The sequence below is a fragment of the Brachyhypopomus gauderio genome, chromosome 5, assembly GCF_052324685.1.
Source record: "Brachyhypopomus gauderio isolate BG-103 chromosome 5, BGAUD_0.2, whole genome shotgun sequence".
Classification (NCBI taxonomy): Eukaryota; Metazoa; Chordata; class Actinopteri; order Gymnotiformes; family Hypopomidae; genus Brachyhypopomus; species Brachyhypopomus gauderio.
Window position 1 is genome coordinate 2325125 of NC_135215.1, and position 20767 is coordinate 2345891.

Here is a 20767-nt window from a genome sequence, read left to right on the forward strand (position 1 = left end):
GATCCTCCATATCACTGATGAATGAAGACCCTCTTGAGCAAAAACAAATCTACTTGTGCAGCTTTTAATCTATGTTTTAATCAGAAAGTCGGACGCAAGACGACGCGTCCAGTGTTTAAAAAAAAACAGACTGAAGTCGTAAGTGTTCGGTAGGCCTGTGTCACGTTAGCTGGTTAGGAGTTGCTAAGGCCTACGAATGGAAGTTGCCTTTGGAAAAAGCGCTATGAACAGATAAGCAACACTGAAAGAGGCCAGAGGGTTGTGGTCGGTATGTTCACTGAGTATCTAAGCAGCAGTGTATATACAAGGAACAGAGACATTCTTTTTGTGTGGGGGGGGGTTGGTTATCTTTTACACACTTCCCTTTCGCAGGTGGGGTGTTAGCCAGTACTGCTTCAGTTCTAAGCCAGAGCTGATGGGACTTGTAGTCTCACGCGGTGTTCCGTTGCCCAGGCTGTTTGCCATGGTGTCCACACACAGACAGTGACTCGCGGGGAGCACACAGAGGAACGGGTGGAGGAGGCACTTCTTGTTTGGCTGGTTTTTAATGCGTCTTTAGTTCGGACTTTTATTCTCTTCTCTTTTTGTTGGGTTTTTTTTTTTTTTTGGTTCTCTGTCTGGACGCTAGATGGCGCTGTTGTCTCAGGGGCCTGGTGTGGAGAGGCACTTAGTTGCATGTTCTAGGGAAGTCAGGACCTGCTATGTCATCAGAATGGGCTTTTGTCTCACTTCCAGTATATCTGTGGGAGTAATTAAATAACCAGGTCAAATTCAGTACACACAAACCAAGATCAACCGAGATCCTCCTTTAACAGGTTTCTTGTGCTAAAATGCTAAAGACAGCCATTAATAATGTAACTTAAGACGGATGACCAGGGTACTGCAATGTTCCACTCACCATAAGCATCAATTATGCAAACTGAACAGTGAAGTCTGATAGTGAACACTTCCCCCAGAGCGACCGCAAGATATATGCACGATGACTTTCTTTCACAGAAGCAGTCGGACTGAAGCTGTGAATTGAATCTGCACCATCCCTGGGCGTGTGCGGGCGCAGGGACCCTTTTTTTGTGCGCTACCTGCAGTTATTCGGTGCAGAGGAAGAGTGACGTAGGTGAGGTGGGAGTAGAGGAGGAAGAACTCCTCTGTCCTGTTCAGCTTCAGCCAGGAGCCCACCAGCGAGCGGCCCGTCCCGGACAGGGATCGCGAGCGCAGGTTTGAGGCGTTGCAAAGGTCTGCGGACAGAAGCACGCTGGTCAACGGCCCCGCGTTTGTTCGCCGGCTACACGGCGGTTCTTGATGCCATATGGTCTGACTCGCATTACAAATGTCAAATAAGACAGATCAGAGGGCAACACTCATATTTTAATTAATACTATACACGCTGGTCTCTTTTCTCACCTCTGCAGAAATGTATCGGTAAACACTAAACAAGGACACACTTCTCAGTTTGAAATTTGCGAGGCTGTGAAACTTTACAAGGGCGCATCCTCTAAAACAGCTTCCGCCAGAAAGACGCAACAGCTGGGGGGGGGGGGGGGGGGGGGGGGGTGGCAAGCAGGGCTCACCTTCATCGTCCTCTTCCCTGAAGAACTCCTCGCTGTCGTTGGCCGAGTGGGACTTCTTCATCTCGGCGATGCGGTTTCGGGGCACTTTGCGGCGCAGGGAAGGCGAGAAGAAGGAGGGTCTGTTCCTCTCGGGCGTTGGGGGGGTGCTGAATGAGGTGACCTGCAGGAGCGGCGAGACGTCGCAGGACGTGAGAAGAAACCAGGGTGCCGCCCACACACACACACACACGCACACACACACATCTACGAGGTTCTTCACGATAAAAAATATCAGATCAAGGATGTGTCTTACCGCACAGGCACATCCTGCTCTTCTCAGTATGTATATGATGGTGGTGGTGTGTGTGTGTGCAGAGTGTGTCAGCAATTTATGTCAGCAATTTAAGCTTCCCAGTCAGAGGGTTCTGTTCTTCATCCACTCCCGTTTCACTCTGGGTTTTCTCTTTCTGCTCAATGACCATTCGTAGCAAACATTTACAGAAACACTTAAATATATTGTGTTCAGCAAATGCTGACATTTAATAAACTACCGTTAGCGTTTAGCAAATGCTTTCATGCAGTTGCATTATGGGACGTTAGCATGTGTCATGATGGATCAGCAGCAAAGAGATCCATTTTAAACTTCCAGCTGTACACCATTCACGCTCTTGCTGGTTGTGTGTGTGTGCTACGTCATTAATATTTGGTGTTTGTGAAGATATGCTGGCTGTGTTGTTAATATGTAGCGCTTGTGAAAATGTGTTGGTTGTGTGTGCTAATGTTGTTAATATGCGCTGGTCGTATGTGGTGTTAATACAAGTTGGCTGTGAAGGCGTATTAGTTGTGAGGTGTGCTGTTGTGGAAATGTGTGTTGGTTGAGAGATGTGCTGTGTTGGTCCATGTCCTGACCCTCTCGTGTAGGGGAGAGTCCTGGTCCTCCTCGGTCCCGCAGGGCGACGTGTCCCCCGTGGGCACTCGGCTCACGGCCATTTCGGCGTGGCCCTTCCCCTGTGGGCCTTTCATCCGTACAAACTCCATGTTGTTGTACTTGTAAAAGCCAAACGACATGCGCTGGGCCATTTTAGCTGCCACGCTCACCTAAACACACAAGAACGGCAACAGGGTGAGAACCGGACCTGCTGGTCCTGCATCTGGCGTGTTTGTGTGAACGTGACCTACCCGGTTGTCGTAGACCTTCTTGAGGGCTTCGTAGCGGATGGAGCCCTGGAAGATAACGCCCTGGAAGGTAGCGCTCTTGTCACTGGCCACCAGCTCCACGCAAACCATCTCTCCCTCTCCGACAGTCATATCACTGAACACCTGTGTGTGTCGCACACGCCTACATCATACATGCTTCTACAACAAGCACCACTAAATAAATGCTATAACAAATGACGTGGTCACCACAAGTGAACTGCCACGTGTGAACCGATACGTTTAACCGAATGTGAGTGTTAAAGGTAACATGGAAAACACCATTGATTTCCCATCATGTATGAAGCTACTTTGGGCACAACTGCTCTCCTGGTAATAAAGATGCTCTTACAATGAAAGCTCAAGTCTGCTCAATAACATCCTATGAGGTCATATTACATTTTAAGCTACTCCGAAGTCTACCAGATTCATACCCCCACGAGTCCTAATTGCTATGAACACTGTCAATCACAGCCCACATGTTACAGATGTGTTACTCGACCTTCAGCCTGGAATTTCTTTATAGGTGACTAAATACTACATAATATAGTATTTAGTCACCTTTAAAGATCATTTGGTTTGGCTAATCAAAGCTTGCTAAAGCTGAATCTAGCGGACAACTACATCACTATGTAAAATGGAGACCCTCGTGTCCTGGTGTTCAATCAGAACCTGTGGAGATGGTGGTTCTTACCTCCTCAAAGTTGTCAATCATAAAGAAGATATTTGGATAACTCATCTTGGACTCCTCGCCCTTGCTGTCCATTGGGTGCTTGCTGGGTGAGGCAAACACTTGCTGTGCAACGCAGAACACACAAGACGTGCACTTAGAATAAACCACAGACATCGTCAGACAATCTCAACGATTTTGCATTCACGCTGCTTACATACAAATACTAACAGTGCTGCGGTCTTCAGAACCAGTATCTCTTATTTGTATTCAGCTCAAGTTTCCACATGAATCATTTCTGAGACTTTACGCTTTTTGCGCAATGTGACAAGGATGCTTAAGGAGCAGGCGATACCTGGTGTCTTACACGAACACGGAGGGATTAAGAGATTAAGGGCAACAGTACTCAACCTCGTCAAACGGCGTCGTTACCTGAGACTTCTTCTTGTGGATGTGGATGTCACCTGCATCCGAGCGTGTGCAGACAGCACACGTGACCACATAGTCCAGCTGGAGAGGTAGAGCAGATGCGTTAACAGTGCCGTTCCAAAGACTGAGCAAGACCTTCTGAAGGTGGACGGAAAGAACTCCAGCAACGCAAGGGTATCCCTCAAGACCCGTACTTTTACTAAAGTGAGCTGATTAGACATTTATTAGTTGTTTTTTTTTCCCATTTCTTTCTAAATGTAATATTTTCCTTCTTTCTTTCCATCTTTTAAGACTCAAGATTTCTGGTGCATTTGCACAGATCTGAAACGGTTTAATAAGTGATCGTTCAAATTCGCTGACCTTCTGTAAGATGAGGTTCAGGTAGACACTCTCTTCCCAGTCGATGTCTGGGTCTCCCAGCCCGGGCAACTTTTTAGAGTCCCTTCTGTACACCTCAACCTCCACCTGAAAACCAGAAAGAAACCACAGCTCTCATTTGAATGCATTCACCACGTTAAGAACACGTACTGTCTGCTATTTCACGTACGTTGTAGGGCATAACGCTCCATTCACTTAAATCCAGAAAATGCAGACCGATTCAAGCTTCCTTTTATACGACAAAGCAGAATATCCCTTGAACAGAGATACACGGACCACTGGCCGTGGGTGTCTTTTCTTAACAGCTCTATGGAGGCCTCGTTATCTATGACTGAGTGAGTGATTCAGATTAATTTGGCTGTGCAACAGCAGGTCTGGGTGATCAGCGTTGAAGAGAAGCAGAATTATTTACACTCTACTCAGCCCTCCGTCTAATGATCCGATACTACAAGCCCTGCGTTCACCATTCAGATCTACTTTGTTCCTTGGTACAACGAGGAATCGAGACCCCAAGAGCTGCCGCAAGAATCGTGGGACACAAAGGAGGGTGGGGCACATCGGGCACTGGAAGGTTGTCATGGTTACAGCTTAGGATGTATTCGGGGGGAGGGTCAACCACCTGGGGCAAACGTAACCTTTACCACTGGCCACAGCACGCAGGGCAGGATTAGAGTGGGAGGGGTCTGTGCTCTGCATGATAAGGCAGATTCATGCTTTCACAAAGGGCAACCCAGGGGCATAACAGTATATTTATATATGTGCCCATGAAAGCAAATGGCGAAGCCATCTTGGAATGGATTATGTTAGGCTATTTGAGTAATCACAGCATGTTAAAATTATTATTTAACTTTACTTATAGCAGACTGGATAATTATATACACAAGTGGGTGGTTCTGTTAGAGATTAAAAAACAGGTTTGAATTTGATAATGAGAGAATTGCAATTATTCATCCTGGGACTGATTGTGAAATTCCTATTCTGCTCTCAGAATGCCATGAACGTTTCTCATAAGAAAGGCATATTTAGGTGTTACAGAGGAGCAAAACAGATCAGAACTGAGGAACGATGCCCTTTTTGATGCCTCTGCCGTGAGCTGGAAACACTCAAGTTCCTATCTTGGTGAAAGTTTCAAATGCATCACATTTTTATGTGGGGAAGTTTTCAGCATACCACTGGTCTCACCACTGAGGTCTCTCTGTCTCCTGGCACGGGTCTTTAATATGCACTCATTTACATGAAGATTTTGATTGATCTTCACTTAAAGCACAAATGCATTTAGGTCAGCGGTAAGTCGACACCGAGGCGCAAATTTTTGCCACAGTAACTTCATAAATAGCAATCAAATATCGTGTCGCCCAATTTCCTCGACATAGCGTGCTCGGGTTTTATGAATTTGGCTGCTTGTTCCCTGTACATCGTAAAAGCAACAGCAAATCGAAACTGAAGTATGGATGAAAAGCCACACAATCTCAGTTCCACTTGATCGGGAACAGCAGTAATCAAAACAACAAATGCTGTTTTTTGGTTTTTTTTTTTGGAGAATGCAGTATTAGGACTAGCAGAGTCTGGACGCTTATTCCAAGACAGTGTATAATGCTACCAGACCAGGTCCCTTTGCTGTAGAAAAATCTGAAAATCTGTGCTGAAAGTGTTCTGCTTCATACACACACACAATTTTAAATGTTTTCCCCTCAAAATAATGCAACTGCCTAATCGATGCCTTGCAGAAATATCAGCTTTGCAGTATGTTTTGGCTCTATTAATACAGGTGTATTATGAATGCTTGAACCACAGCTAGCATCATGTGGAGAACACTCGGCATGTAATCTCACCAAATGCCACATTATTCTTTCCATCATCGTCTTTTCCTCTGAGAAAATGGAAAGGCTCCATGGCAACCAAAAAAGGAAATTAGCACACAAACAATATCTAATGTTTACTGCCATTGGTCATTGGCTGATGCAGACATAATGCTGTAATTGCTAGCACCTATTCAAGATGCAGTGACTAGCTTCAAACGCGTGGACAAAAGAGGAGGAAGAGAAGAAGGAGAGAATGCAGGAGCCCAGGTGTAGATACCGCTCTGAAAGGGCAGAAAGCCATCAGAGCCAACAACAATATCCCTCGCTCCAAAACAGGAGGCCTCCATTTGAATGGATCGGGCACAGGGGGCGGGGCCTGTCCACGAGTAGGGCCTTGAATAAGCGGCGTGGGACCGCGAGCATCACGGCGTCCTTAACAAGGGCGCCGAACAAGCACGCTGCGATGCTGGCATTTCAGACGAGCACGGTGTGGGAGCCGTCCCCAGACTCGGTCGGAGTCAGAATTGGAAATAAACATTAAAATGCCACAAAGATAAATGACCTTTGTCTGAAGACTACTTAAAGTGCACTCAACACGATCTTGTGTTTTCGTTTAAAACTCCTCTGGTTGTGACTTCATTGAGAGTCAATAAATCGTTAAATTGTTACACATATGCACTGAATGTAAATGCACAATCAGCACAAAAGACATTTCCAGCAGACAGACATCGACACACAAAGGATGAGTGAGGTTAAAGTCTCATTAAGCCCTCACCATTAACTACAACACCGTTTTGACCAGTATACAGTATCCTGCAAAAAAAAAAAAAAAACAAAGAAACAAAAAACCACATTTGCTCATTTTCACTCTTACCGGTCACAAGTTGGGCTGGAATTGCACGAGGACTTATAAAACTTAAAACAGACCTGTCTATTCTTCAGTAAGAAAAGATAAAAGTCAACATGACCTTTAAGTTGCCAATCCATCTATGTATCCATTGGACCAGTGTGACATCTGTGTATGAGTCAGTAATGCATTCTATGCTAATCATGATGAGGCTGATTAGATGTGGTCTTTGGGGGGGGGACATTCTTCTCAGACACTCGATGAGTTTTCTTCACTAAATGGAAAGCATGTGATCCATTATCAGAATACACCTGCCAGCCTTTCTACAAACACTAATGGGAGCATGTGGAAGGGACTTTCTTTTGAATCAGAGGTAGAGAGACAGACGGAGACAGGAAGAACTTCATTAAATGTTCCTGCACGCGCCCTTTAATTTAAATGCAAATGCAGGCGCGGTGAGAAAGACAGAAAGGGTATGCTGATAATGAAAAGGACAGAGACACGGAGGAACGGGGACCGAGGACATTGTGAGCTCAGGTCACAGAGTGGGACCAGGCACGCACAGCTCCTGCACAGTCCTTTGGCTAATCAAATTAGTCTCTGCTCTCTTGTGGAGACAAAAACAAACCAGAATCTCACGTAGGAGAGAGACGGGAGAGAGGAGAGGAGAGACGAGGGGAGAGACGAGCGAGTGGGTACTCAACGCCGACCGACCTCCTTCGGACGTGCCAAGTCGATGACATCACTAGCATTGTGATTGCTTTGACATTTGATTAGCGTCAGGACAAAGGAGAGAGAGATCGAGAAGGTTACGTTATGGAGGCTAGCAAGCTGCAGAGGACCCTCTGTGCAATACGTGAGGCAACTCTGCATTGTAAAGATGGACCGTGTCAGCCATCAGAAACAAAAACGCAGAAAGAACAAATGAAGCTAGGGGATAAATGCCATTTGCAACCTGATAAAAAGGAAAAAAGAAATCCTGCATTTTACAGAAGTAAACCTCATTCATGGTCCACATGGACTCATCATAAATATACACACAATGGGCATAAAAGCTTCTTAGTCATTAAACAAATCATGGACTTGTAATGATGAGATCAGACCTTTGGAATGAGACCTGGGAACATAATGAGATGCCTACAGAGCTACTGACTTGGGTATCAGTGTTCCTGGACCAACACAAACCTTTCAGCTTGAGGACAGCTTTGAGCAAAACTTAGTAAATTATTACCTGAATGACTAGACTTCACTAGAAATCATTACAATGTAGAGCCAGTATTAGATAATGTAATTTTCCAACCATTATTTTACTAATATATGTTGTATCCAAGTATGTGTCTTATTATTTTGGGTTTCCAAATCGGAAATAGGGAAATCATAAAAAACATAGTACAATAGGGAAAAGGTTGCACAATCTTTGAAAAAAATGTTAGCAAACATTGCATGCGCAAGAGAGTGACCCACTTAGCTGCAACATACCATTGCTTTGGAGGAGACGGTAAACCTAGCAGGCAAAAATGTTGGGATCATTGACAGGGATGATTATGGTGAGGCCTACTTTATATTACAATGTAAAGGACAGAGTTCTCAGGCTTGTTATGTAGTCCACAGCTGTTACCTAGCAGTCTTCAAAATGTAGCAAGTCAAAGCCAAAGGCAGCTAATGTTTAGCTATTTGTTGTGTCTTGCTTTTTTGAATGTTCACTTCTTTGCTTCTGTGGTGATTGATGAATCCACTGATTATCAATATGGCAAACTGTACAGTCAAAGCTCGTCCTATTTCATTCAATGACATTTACTTTTTTCTTAATCAGATTTTACTAGGAATCATATGGATGTGTGTGGATGTCCATTCCAAGAGTCTGATGTTCCAGCCTCTAGATTGTGCAGATATTTATAATGACAGCTCTAAAACAAGCGGAGTATACCTGATTTATCCTGCAGGACCAACCTCAGGTCGCTATGTGTACTGCGACATGCATACTGATGGTGGAAAATGGACTGTGAGTATCTGTTGCCAATGAATGTTTTATTAAGTATGGGAGCACGAAAGTACCTAACTCACCATTTAAAATGAATCATTTTTGATGCAAAATGCATATTTGCATATGCACTTTCTCACCAAGTAAAAAATACCGCTTTACCAGGTGTTCCAGAGAAGGATGGATGGCACGGTGAACTTCTTCAGAGGATGGGATCAGTACAAGAATGGGTTTGGCCATGCGGCTGGGGAATATTGGCTGGGTGAAGTCTTGAGTAGTTTTCGATTAATATGAAGCGTTTATAAATCAAGGCTCTTCGTAGTTTCCTGTGAAGTCAGCTGTTGTCTTTCTGCTCTCGAATCCACAGTCTTCACGAAGTCCAGAACAAAAGGGAAGTCCATTCTGTTTAATCTCCTTTCTGCTCGAATACAGGACTTGAAACAGTTCATCTTCTCATGCTGAAAAAGAACTTCGAGCTGTGGGTGGACTTGGAGGACTTTGAAGGAAAGAAGGTCTATGCAAAATACGCATCCTTTGGGATTTCTCCAATGGCCATCAATGCTGAACTAGATGGCTACAGACTGCACATTTCTGGATTTGAAGATGGAGGTGCAGGTAAGTTATAAGATCGGGTCAAATGTGTAAAACCTCCTCTGCACTCTAGAATATCTAGAGAACAATTTTGGACCAGCATATAAATAGTGTGTGTGTGTGTGTGTGTGTGTGTGTGTGTGTGTACGCAATACATGTTCTTAGCCTTCTTTGACTAGATAACCTTTTTTAATGTGATCCCATGTGCAGCCCTACTGCATTGTCTTATCTATGTGATTTGTAGGCGATTCCTTATCCTACCACAATGGATCAAAGTTCTCAACCTTTGACAAAGACCAGGATTCATTTGAAGGGAACTGTGCTGTTTCCTATGTGGGAGCACACTGGTACAACTCATGCTACTGGTCCAACCCAAATGGGCTCTATACATGGGGTGCAGACTCCCAATTCGGACTCAACTGGAGAAACTGGAAAGGCTTCAATTCGGTGAAAAGCATGTCCATGATGATCAGACCACTGAATCTGGTCTGACCCTTAAGACGCTTTGGATAATAGCTTGTCTTTTTTTGTGTCATGGCACACAAATAATTACAACTGTGATTACTTGATTTGTTTAAAAATATAAAATTTGAGTAAAATATAAATTTTATATTTCTTTCAAATTTCATCCATTTTCTTTCATACAGCATATTTTGTTATGCTTTTCTTAATTATCATAGTTGGATTTTTAATTTGAGATTAATTACCCCCCCCCCCCCCCCCGCCCCCCCCCGATGACCTCATACCTTCTTCCCCTCCGTGCTGTCGGCGGTGACGTAAGAGAGCTTCCGTCGCACATAGAACAGCATGTCGTCCTGCCGCGGTGCCCATTTCTCCATGAAGTACGTGGAGAACATCCATGTCCAGAATACAATCCGGTCGTCCTTAAAACAGCCTGCAGAAAACACAGGAGGATGAGGAGAACCCGGTGAGGGTTGATAGAATAAAAGTCCTTCCTGTTGCGCTAGGGTATACTAAAATTTATATTTTAACATTGCATTTTATTTGCTGTTAGCTTGCTGCTGGTGTGTGTTTGACCCTTAAATCAATCAACTTCCAGCTGGTAGAAATATCTTCTAAAATAACATTTTACAAAATAAAAGGTACACTAATCGTAAAAACATTGCAAACAATCTAAACGCTATCAGTTGGTATAATCTGCAGCATAGATTCCTCTTGTTCTGGTACATAATATTACATATTGCTTTTGAAGACACAGGGAGAGAGACAGAGAGAGAGACAGGGAAAGAGACGCTGACTGACAGACAGAAGACAATAACAAGAAAAGATAACGCACTCTTCCAGCCAAAGAAAGTGAGGTAACCCAGGGCAGCATGATTCTCTGCTCCCTGTCGTTGTTGCTGAGCAACAGGGTTGCTGGGTGGCAAGTGTCTAGGCCCGTGGCTGTACCGTGGCTGTGCGCTCCAGGTTGCCAAGCGCAGAGATCACATGACCACAGCGACACACGGGGCATTAGTGCTCGGCTGCAACCTCTCTGGGCTCAAGGGTCTCCTGTTTTTTTTCTTTTACATCTCTGCACGGCAACAAGTGATTTCGCTAATTATGCGCTCTTCTTTGTTTCAGCTGGCAGCTCGTTAGTGCAATGAGAAGGTGTTGTGCAAGGCTGTAACAAATACACGTACATACTGCTGCCACGACTGAGCACAACGCTAATAAGTATAAACCACGAAAGGGCAAGTGATGGGTGACTATGTCTGAAATGGCCACCAGATAATGTTTACATGACAAGGCCCAGAACATCAATCCGACAAAAGACTTGACGGTTAACTGTGGTCACACATCTCCACCGCTCCTTTTAGTACAATAAAACAGAGAAAACTTGTTATAAGAACTCGATTCTCACGTATTCTGTTTATTTGCTGATAGAAGGCTGAAGAACACAGACTTTGTTCATTTTCCTTCCTGTATGTATACAGATTTTGAAACCGCTTTAGGGGCCAGATGTAGGGTTTGCAGAATGGTCTTCCGCTGTCTGGACTGAGCTGCTACACAGATCCATGGCTTTAGTCAGACCCCAGAATGACACGGTGAGGAACATCTGGCAGGGGTCACCAAAATGTTTCACAGTGTTTGAGGAGGAACAGTTGATTTCTACTTCTGACTCTGTGTTGTAAAGGTCATAATAGGGACATAAAGGTCTCTGTCCCAAGTATCGGCCTAAAGTTAATATTCTAATTTTTAAAAAGAAATGTATACAAAGCAAACTTCTAAGTGTCAACATCAGGATACATGTGCATGTCAACTGGTTCAACAATGACTCACTGTCACTGAACAGGATAATGTGACCATGGTATCCATCCTGCCCTACACTGGAAAAAGAGGTTAGATCCTTTACTATCAAACCCCGACATCTTCACAGGCATTAAGGTCAATTATATAACAGGCTTTCTGGCCAGAGCTTCTTCTGGGACTCCACCCAAAAAAACTCACATACTGACATCCACACACTGTCTGCCTTGTAAAGAACAGAGATAATTCACAGAAGTTTTTATAGGCTTTATGTCTTAATCAAGTTATTCTTCATCAGAGAAACTCCATGCTTGAATGCTCAAAATCCATTCTGAGAAGGACACCGAGAGGTTTTGGTGTCCTGTGTCTTCCTCATATCTTTAGAGCTTTATCTGGTTTGTTAAGAAATGACTCCCTCTGACTAATGGTCACATGGCCAGAAAACAGAAACAATTTAAGGAAATTAGGCAAGGAACTGAAATGCCGCTCGATTGAGAATCGACCCACAGGAGAAGTGATATTTATTTAGCTTCCTTTTGATCAATAGTGGTGTGGCAAAAAGGCACCTGTATCTTCAGTCTTCTGACCTCAATATACGCACAAGGTATCTTCAGAAAAATGCCATGTGAATTGATAAGTTCTCAGCTCACACTTTTGTTGATATAGTATTAACAGGACAAATACATCCTTTTAAAATATCTAAATGCAGTGATGGAGGGACTGGACATGAGCTCGCATGACCTCCATGATGCTGTGTTAGCCATCTACCACACATCTGCTTCTCAGCTCTGGTCCTCCCAGTGTTCGGAGGAGCTTCAGATCAGTAGCAATTTAGCAGTAGTTGTTGCCAGGCCTAGATTATTAAAACAGGTTAGGATTACGGGTACAGGCCTAGATTATTAAAACAGGTTAGGATTACGGGTACAGGCCTAGAGGATTGGTGGTACATTCTTTATTCCACCTTTACCTTACCTTCTGTCCTGGAGTATAATACTTGATAGAAATAGAAACTTAACCAGCAATAACTGTATTCAATGATAAGACACCTATGGCAAAAATCACCTCAGTCACCTTCAACTTCAGCGTAGCGTATCCTTTGTAAATTAAACATTAAAATATAACTGTTATGAGTAACAGAACGTAACAGAACATTTCAGGGGTGAACTGTAGGTGTTGCTAGAGATACAGAAGAGGAAGAGGAACTGCCAGTCAACTCCAATAACACATAAAACCCCCCTGGAGATGAGGATTATTACGAAGAAAAGGGGAGAAAGCTCCTTCCAGGTAGGAAGTCAACAAATCAATGCTGCCTCTCATGTGGCAAACGCTCTCACGAGTTCTGAGTCAGTGAAAACACAAGCTTGCTGCTTCAGACACACACCCACAGGCACTCTTAGTGTCTCACCTGCATAACTCACAGGCTGACAGGGAGGAGGAGAAGGTGATTCATCAGAAATATCTAGAGGAATACACAGTCATAGCATGCATGAAATTTCCCTAAAAGCTTCTCCTCTATTTTCGTCCGGCAAGTGGGTACAGAGAACAGAGGATCGATGCTTAGCAGTGTCTCATTAGCAGGACAGCTTTGTTGCAGTGGGTGTGGAAATGGTGATGTAAGGAGACCTCTAGATGGTCTCCAGCAGTGCCGGGTTGGGGGTGACCTTGATTTGGGTAAATGTGAGCAGAGCTGCCCGGCAGGACCATGAAACTTCTCCATAGAGATTAAAGCGGAACTAGGCGCGATACGTATGAATTAGTTCTACAGGAGTGGTGCCACACGAGTCTTAAATCAGAAGCGCAGGCCTTAATTCATGACTGAAAGAGGTTGCCGTGAGTGGCTAGTGGTCAGCTGAGTGGTGTGATATTGAAATACCTGCTGTTCATTCTACTAAGGAGTGTGACTGCTACACTCACACACGTCTGCTACACTCACACATGTCTGCTACACTTGACAACTTAATTCACAGTCAGCAGATAACTAAGGAACCATGGAGCATGTGTCCATGAAGAACATTTAAAATATGTTCATTTTAGGAACATGACACTTAATTTTGGAAATCTCTTGGAAACAGAAGTTTATGCTGGCTTGTGACTGGCCTTAAATGTCTCTGCCAGTGGATTTAGTGAGTTTATTACAGAGTTCTGCAGAAGCGCATGTTTTCAGAAATCAACAAAATGGTAAGTTGCCTCAACAAGTGAGAAGTCGGGTTTATATGATTATGTCCACCCAGTGAAGATCGGGCGGGTTTTCTTAGCAGAGTGTGAATGAAGCTGTGAAGCTCCCAGCTCTTCTATACAGACAAGTTAGCAATTAAACAAATAACAAGAGACCTTCCCTTTTACAGGACCAAACTATGAGAGACGCAAGCAGTCTTTTGTCTGGCTTTCTTTGGTCTGGGTTTCAGACTGGGTCTGGTTTGTACCCTCAGCCTTCTACAAAGATGGAAGTGGGATGGTGTGGTGATGGTTCTGGGAATATATACCCTGTGGGTACAGGACAGCATGGAGTCCTGGTGAGGGGCAGAGATGTAACCCTGGATGAAGGATGGACGTGAGAGGGACACACGGCAGGTGTGAAGCTCACGGGTGTTTCTCCCTGAAGGTGAGGGCAGCGTGCCAGAGACTGCAGAGAATCACTGAGGAAGGTACAAACGGGCTCCATCATCCTTGAAATTAATTATTATAAATAATTATTACCTAGACACATAATTTTGCACACATATTCTGTTTGAGGCAAGAAAGAGTAAAAAGGAGCAATGAAAATGCTTTTTTGGGAGGCAGAATGCTTTTGGTCTTGACAAATGTGTTATGTGCTTGCTTTTCTGTGACATTTCAACTGAAGCTGAAACCTAAATTTAGCCTTACCATGTGGATAGTTGTAGATTATGTAGTGCATAACAGCAAGTTGCATGTATGATGTCCACGTGATTGGACGTATAACTTTATAATAAATATGTGATTTAAGAAAAGAAGTGTGAAAATATTAATCTACCTTGACTATGACCCTTTTGACTGAACCAACATACAAAACAACTTTAAAAAGTTGACCTGTAATATTTTTGAAAAATAAATTCATATGTACAAATCATGTATGACCTCCAATATGAGGCACAAATGTCTGTCCACCTGACTTTCCAGTGTTTTGACTGGTCTTGAATCAGCGCTTGACCATTTGCAGTGCAGGACGTCAGGGCTGTGAGAGGGTGAGTCAGACTCTCCTGACATGTGACTGCTTTGAACAATCAGTTTTCATCTATGTCCCCTTGAGGGATAGGTCTCCGCCAGAGAGCTGAGCTGCAGTGTTGGGGCCTCACAGCTCTGATCACATGATAGTGGTGGAAAAGCTGTAAAGAATCTCCAAACTCCTTCACTATAGGATCTTCAAACACCGTTATGAGCTTTTCTTCCTTCTGACCTCTGACTATCTGGGCGACGAACTGTACATCAGGTTTAACCTGCGCCCTTGGGTACCAAAATGAAGTGGGGATGAAATATTTAAACAGAACCGTGCATCACTATCAGGCAGATGACGTGGGTAACGGGGGTAACAAAGACAGAGTGTGTGAAGCACAAAAGACCCGCCTTGCCTGTGCGGACAGAGCAGAGTCGGGTGCGATGGACACCGGGCACGCAGTTCTCCGAGGCTGGGTAAACAATATCTTGCACAGTGCTACGTCAGCTCACTTGTGTGTACACGGGGGGTGTCTGAGGAAGACCTGACTGTGGCTGCTGGGATTTCATATTAAAAGCACAGAACCTGGCTGGACTTTGGGAGAACAAAGCAAAATGGATTACTCTGACCTACTGGATACGTTTTTAATTTGTTTTACCTCAGCATTGACTGATGTTCTACAAGCCTGCAAACAATTCAGTTTGTCCTCTGTCCTTTGACACAATCACGTACAAAAAAAATATCAGTTACAGTTCAATAGCAGGCTTGCTATCAGTGGCATTCTTTGAAGGGTTTTTGGGTGTTGGGCTGACAAGGAATGTTTCAGTATAGACCAGAAAGTGAAAGTAAAACGTTCAAGACTCAATGCTTGTGGAGTAAGAACACAAGAAGACTGACTGAGTAAACAGGACCACATCTCCTAAACACAATGGCTATGTGACACCAAAGAAACAACGAACAGAGGAAGTGTGAAGCTGACAAAATTATGCGGAATGACAAGGAAGCATTTTTGGATGTCTGCTTCATGTTCATATCAAATAGGTTTAACAGAGGTTATGGCTGCCATGACCATCTAGGAATAGAAACGGAGTCAAAACGATAAAGTCACAGTAGACTGGCTTGTGATGTAGTATCGCAACCTGTCACATTGATAGAAGCGGCAGCCTAATAATAGCTCAGAGCCTCATTTCAAATACACTCGTGTTCTGGTTTAGAGCCTCGGAGAGCCTTAAACCTCATTTGACTATTCTGCTTCAGTACGTTTTAGAGAAAGTAGCCTAAATGGTCTGTCTTTGCCCTTTTAACTGCAAGCACTTGTGCCGCAAATGTAAAACAAATCTACTTTCATACTTTTCATTAGGATGCTCAGTGCTCAGCTGTAGTCAACGCACCACAGAGGTGAACTAAAATCTAGACCTTCCATCCACACCAGTGACCAGTTCATGAAACCAGTTTTCCACTTTATTACACCTAACTCCCCTGTAAAGGGAAGTTGGAGAATCTGTAGGAGGTGGAGCTTGGAGTCTGTGATTTAACTACCTCTAATGTGAGCCGGGCGTCGGTGTAGTCATTCAGACAAGGTGAAGTGTGGGCATAGAAGACAACTTCTTGTTCAGCACCTCCTGACCTGCACAGCGGCCTTTTAAATTGCAGTCTTGTGAACTTGAATTGCAAGCAATGGCAACCCTAGCTGTGACCTCATCAGAAGAACATACATATTCATGAGAATATGACAATACAACGTACTGTACGGAAAGAACCTGGATTGTCAAGGGCAAAAATAACAAGCAATGAGACCAAATAAATTAAGAGCAAACTCTTCTCAAAGTGTGAACGGAATATGATGAATAGGAACTGCTATAGGCAACTTTTCTGAGTTTATTCACACTAAGTACAGACCCCCCATCTTCAAAGCCAGAAGGACCTCTCAGTGGGAGAGAAGACCGTAGTCCCCTAAACCCATATGGTCTAACAAAGCCAATCACTGCCAAAACTTTATGAAGTAACAGTAGCACCGAACACACGAATAACCAAACCCAAACATACAGCTGGATTCGACAATCTTTTAACACGGAGACACACTTTGCAAATATGTGCACTCTGAGCAGGTTGTATGGGAGCATGCGTGTGTGTGATCTAAACACCAGTAGGCTGATTTTAAAAGGACGGAGACAGTGGTGTTGTACTACACTGGCTCAGTAAGCTCTCATCACTTGGGCCCACATGCTGTGACTCCTGAACAAGCTAATTCTTGAGTCACTGGACTGAGTAATTGATATGCACAGACAGTGCCATTGACTCAGTACAGGCTTCAGAAGAGACTGCAGTGTTTTCCGCATGGACTGCAAAGATAAAGGTGTCTCCAGCGTAGCCGGCCCTGTGACCTAAACCGATCTGCAATCTCTCTGGGCCTACAGAAAACAACAAAATGTCGCCAAAAGACAAGTGTGTCAGACAGAAATGGTATGGATGAGTTTCCTCTGAATAAACCCTGTCGTGAGCTACAGTTCGTGTGTTGTTTCTACGACATCCCCCCGTCATAGAGACAACAGAGGCGGCAGTTACTGCCTGCAATATGAGGAAAAGTTTAGCGCTGAGGCTAAAAGATAAGCTACATCACTTGGCCTACAAACAAGCCTCGCTAACAGGCACTGCTCCACGGGGAGAGTGCTCCATTTTTAAAACCAGTTTTATTCATGAGCCAGCGCTTCAGAACACCGAAGAGGACTTCATTTAAAATGCAGCCTTCATATGATAATTTATCTTTTTGTCCACTCCTGCTACCGTTTAATGTGTTTGTGCACACCTGGTCAGCATGTGGGATGAAACATAACAAAAATGTTCAATTGGATCACAGGTCAGGAGCCAGACCTTGTAACTACAGAGAACTTAGATTTGAATAGAAATATAGGCTACACTGTAATTTTCTTAGTAATATCTGGAAAGTGTATAACAATGGTATGTTTTCATTTATATTTTATGTCTAATAATGGACACACAGCTTACCACTAATTACTCTGGACATTTTGCCAAACCAAAACATATCCTCAATATACTGACGGATGGTATTAATCTTGGCGTGACACTGCTGGTGTGCTCAGGTGTGCTCCGTCATCGTGTGGGGCGCGCCTCTACGTCACGGCCGGTACATCAAAACGAAACATGACGTCATTACGGTTAACGGGTTCACAGCAGTGCAGACACGTAAGAGCCGCTTAGATAACTCAGACATCCAAATGGGCCCTTTTTTGTCTTTTACAGTATACGTTAATGAAGCTCTTGCCAGGGAACAGGGTTACTTATCATGACTTAAACGTGTCGTAAACGGACCTTCGTCTTTACGGAGTCCAGCTGGTGTGACGATACCGACAGCGTGACGGGACTCACCGAGCCCGCTGATCTCTTGCCGAATATTCAGACGGTTCCGTTCGTCGGCGATGGCCTTCAGCATCTGCTGCAGGGACTGGTCCAGGTCGCCGTCCTCATCCTCCACTGCTCCGACCGTCTTACAATAACTCGGAAAGGATGCCATCTCCAAACCGATCTCATGACAGTCCACACAACAAAAGAATGACCCGGTCCAAAGAAAGACAAAACCGAGGCTATCCAAATGTACGCGCTGTATCCGAATTTATCCTCGGGATGCCACTGACTGAGTTAAATGGGACGGAGTTACACCCCCACTGTCATTTCACGGACATGGAGTGACACTTCAGTTTAGAGAGGCTTGTTCTGACTTCCGTCTGCTTTACAAAAGATCAGCTGGACCTGCGGCGGACGGGAACAGCCCTCACACTTCCTGCAACGCAGGACAACACGGGCTCTTTAAAGGGGACCGGTCCAATATCCTAGAAAAGCTCATTCGAAATATAAGAAAAAAAAGCATTGTTTTTTTTTTGTTCTCTTTTAGTAATTGCATTATTTCTTCCTATGGACATTATTTCGTCATTCCCACTTTGTTACTCTTTACACAAATGTCACGTTGGTATGGCGTATCGTACATGACAACATTAGGTTGGAAGTCATACTGCTCTCTTGTGGTGAAAAGAAAACAGATGAAATATTCACATTTGAACGACAGAGGGCGCCATAGAGTTATGCCTGCGAGAGGACTGCTCGCTGACGGAAAAAACTCCCTGTCGATGGGCGGAGGTACATGTTTACTGTAGGTATTTAAAGGTACAAAAATAATAGTATCTATATAAATTATGCATATGGAATTGCAGCACATTATATTTTTCCGGTCAGTAAAAAAATAAAAAGTCACGGTTTTAATTTTTACTGTAATGAAGAGGTCTGAAGTAAGATTATACATTGACCTGCAAAAGTATTAAGCCCCCCCCACAATAAAAATCCTTATACGTGTGTGGATTATAATTTAAAAACATTATACATTATATTCTGAAAATATTCTGTAACAAAAACTACGAAATGAGAAATACTGTTTTGAAAGCTCCATGTTTACATACATTAAAGATATTGCAAAAGGACAAAATTGTCTTACAGTTGGTGTCTACCTGTGAATCACAAGTTCACCTTGTGAGGGAAAAATATTAATTTAGTTGGCCAAAATGTGAATCTTAAGGTAAGCTTTGAAAATGATCATCAAAGAGCATTACATGAGAATTAAAGGTAAAAGTATAGACATGTACAAGATTTGGGTTAATAGTGAAGAAATGGAAGAGCTGAATTTACCAGCCTGCCTCTGCCTAGTGCCTCAAAACTCAGGATGGAACTTGAGCGAGACGCCACGGGGCATCAATCTTTTTCAAAGCGCTACAGAGCTCTGTGGCTGGAGTGAAGGTGCACCAGTGACAGACTGAGAGTCCAGCAGGCCTGCTCTGGAGCATGAATGAAAGAGTCCTTTACTGAACGGATAATTTATCAAAGCACATCTGGAGTTTGCAAGATCACATTAAAATTTGTGGCCTTGGCCACAGATAACATGTGGGCTAAGGTTTTGTGGTCAGATGTGACAAATAAGGAGGTTTCTGACCACGGCCCATTCTTCTACAAACACAACTCCATCAGTGAAGTATATGGGGTGTCAGCATTCATGTTGGTGGGAGGCTTTCCTTCACCAAACACGGGGTGCCTTTGCAGGGCAAACTGAAGGAAGGTTGTGTTGAAAAGAAATGCAGAGATACTCAGGGGTGGAGCCTTTCCAGTATATGGACACAAACAACAAAAGGTTAGAGGCAATAAAATAAAATAAATCCTACACTAACCAAATATATACAACAGACAGTGTAACCCCAGTAGAAAAAGTGTAGCTTTGCAAAAATCAATAATGTGGATGTTTATTTCATTTTGTAATTGAATCAAAATGTGTTAAAATGCCAGACAAAGCAGTAGTTGAATGATGTGATTAATGTATCAGTGTATTTAGATTGACACCTGAAAATGTGCTGATTCCAGGACAGCGGCCTGTTGGGCATGACCGGTGGACTCACACGTTTGTACATTTAATGAGGAAATACAGAAATGTACATGGCCAAAACTTATTTATAACATGTCTTAAATCGTTTTACAAATACTGTTCAATGTTCAGCAGGACAATGATGTCAGTCACAAGACCAAAGCTACACAGGACTGGTTGAACAACAAAAACACAACAACAAAAGGTCCAGATCTTAATCCACAAGTTCCCAAGAAATCTCATCGAAGATCTCTGAACAACCTGAAATAAATCACTCATGAATAGTTTGCAAAGCTGTAAGAATCTTACCCCAACAGACCAAAAAGGTTACAAGCAGTAAATGCAGTAAAATGGTGTCCTTCCAAGAAGTAGTATGAATGGCCTGAATGTTTGTCCAAGCATAATTTTATTATTTTATATATACTATGTGTTTATTAGAATTACGTGGGCTTAATACAAGTGTAAATTAATTAAAACGACCAAAACC

The 20767-nt window shown here is 43.5% G+C and overlaps 2 protein-coding genes across 3 annotated transcripts; one reads left to right on the forward strand and one right to left on the reverse strand.

Annotated features, from left to right (window-relative positions):
• Positions 1-566: 566 nt before the first annotated feature.
• kiaa0930 lies at positions 567-18752 on the reverse strand. Of its 2 annotated transcripts, none has more exons than XM_077004835.1 (10): positions 18192-18752; positions 10186-10334; positions 4201-4305; positions 3844-3921; positions 3436-3537; positions 2727-2867; positions 2457-2645; positions 1569-1728; positions 1080-1235; positions 567-740 (listed from the first exon to the last, which is right to left on the reverse strand). In XM_077004835.1, exons 1-10 carry the CDS (start codon positions 18391-18393, stop codon positions 700-702), a joined length of 1323 nt encoding a protein of 440 aa, XP_076860950.1. In that variant the 5' UTR covers positions 18394-18752; the 3' UTR covers positions 567-699. The 2 variants fall into 2 exon arrangements, with proteins under 2 accessions (XP_076860950.1, XP_076860951.1); XM_077004836.1 differs by having other exon boundaries at positions 18249-18748.
• On the forward strand, positions 8225-10132 carry LOC143514064 (microfibril-associated glycoprotein 4-like). The gene is made up of 5 exons (XM_077004837.1): positions 8225-8414; positions 8681-8869; positions 9014-9110; positions 9281-9463; positions 9684-10132. The coding sequence occupies exons 1-5, from the start codon at positions 8385-8387 to the stop codon at positions 9929-9931; spliced, it is 747 nt and encodes a 248-aa protein (XP_076860952.1). The 5' UTR covers positions 8225-8384; the 3' UTR covers positions 9932-10132.
• Positions 18753-20767: the final 2015 nt, after the last annotated feature.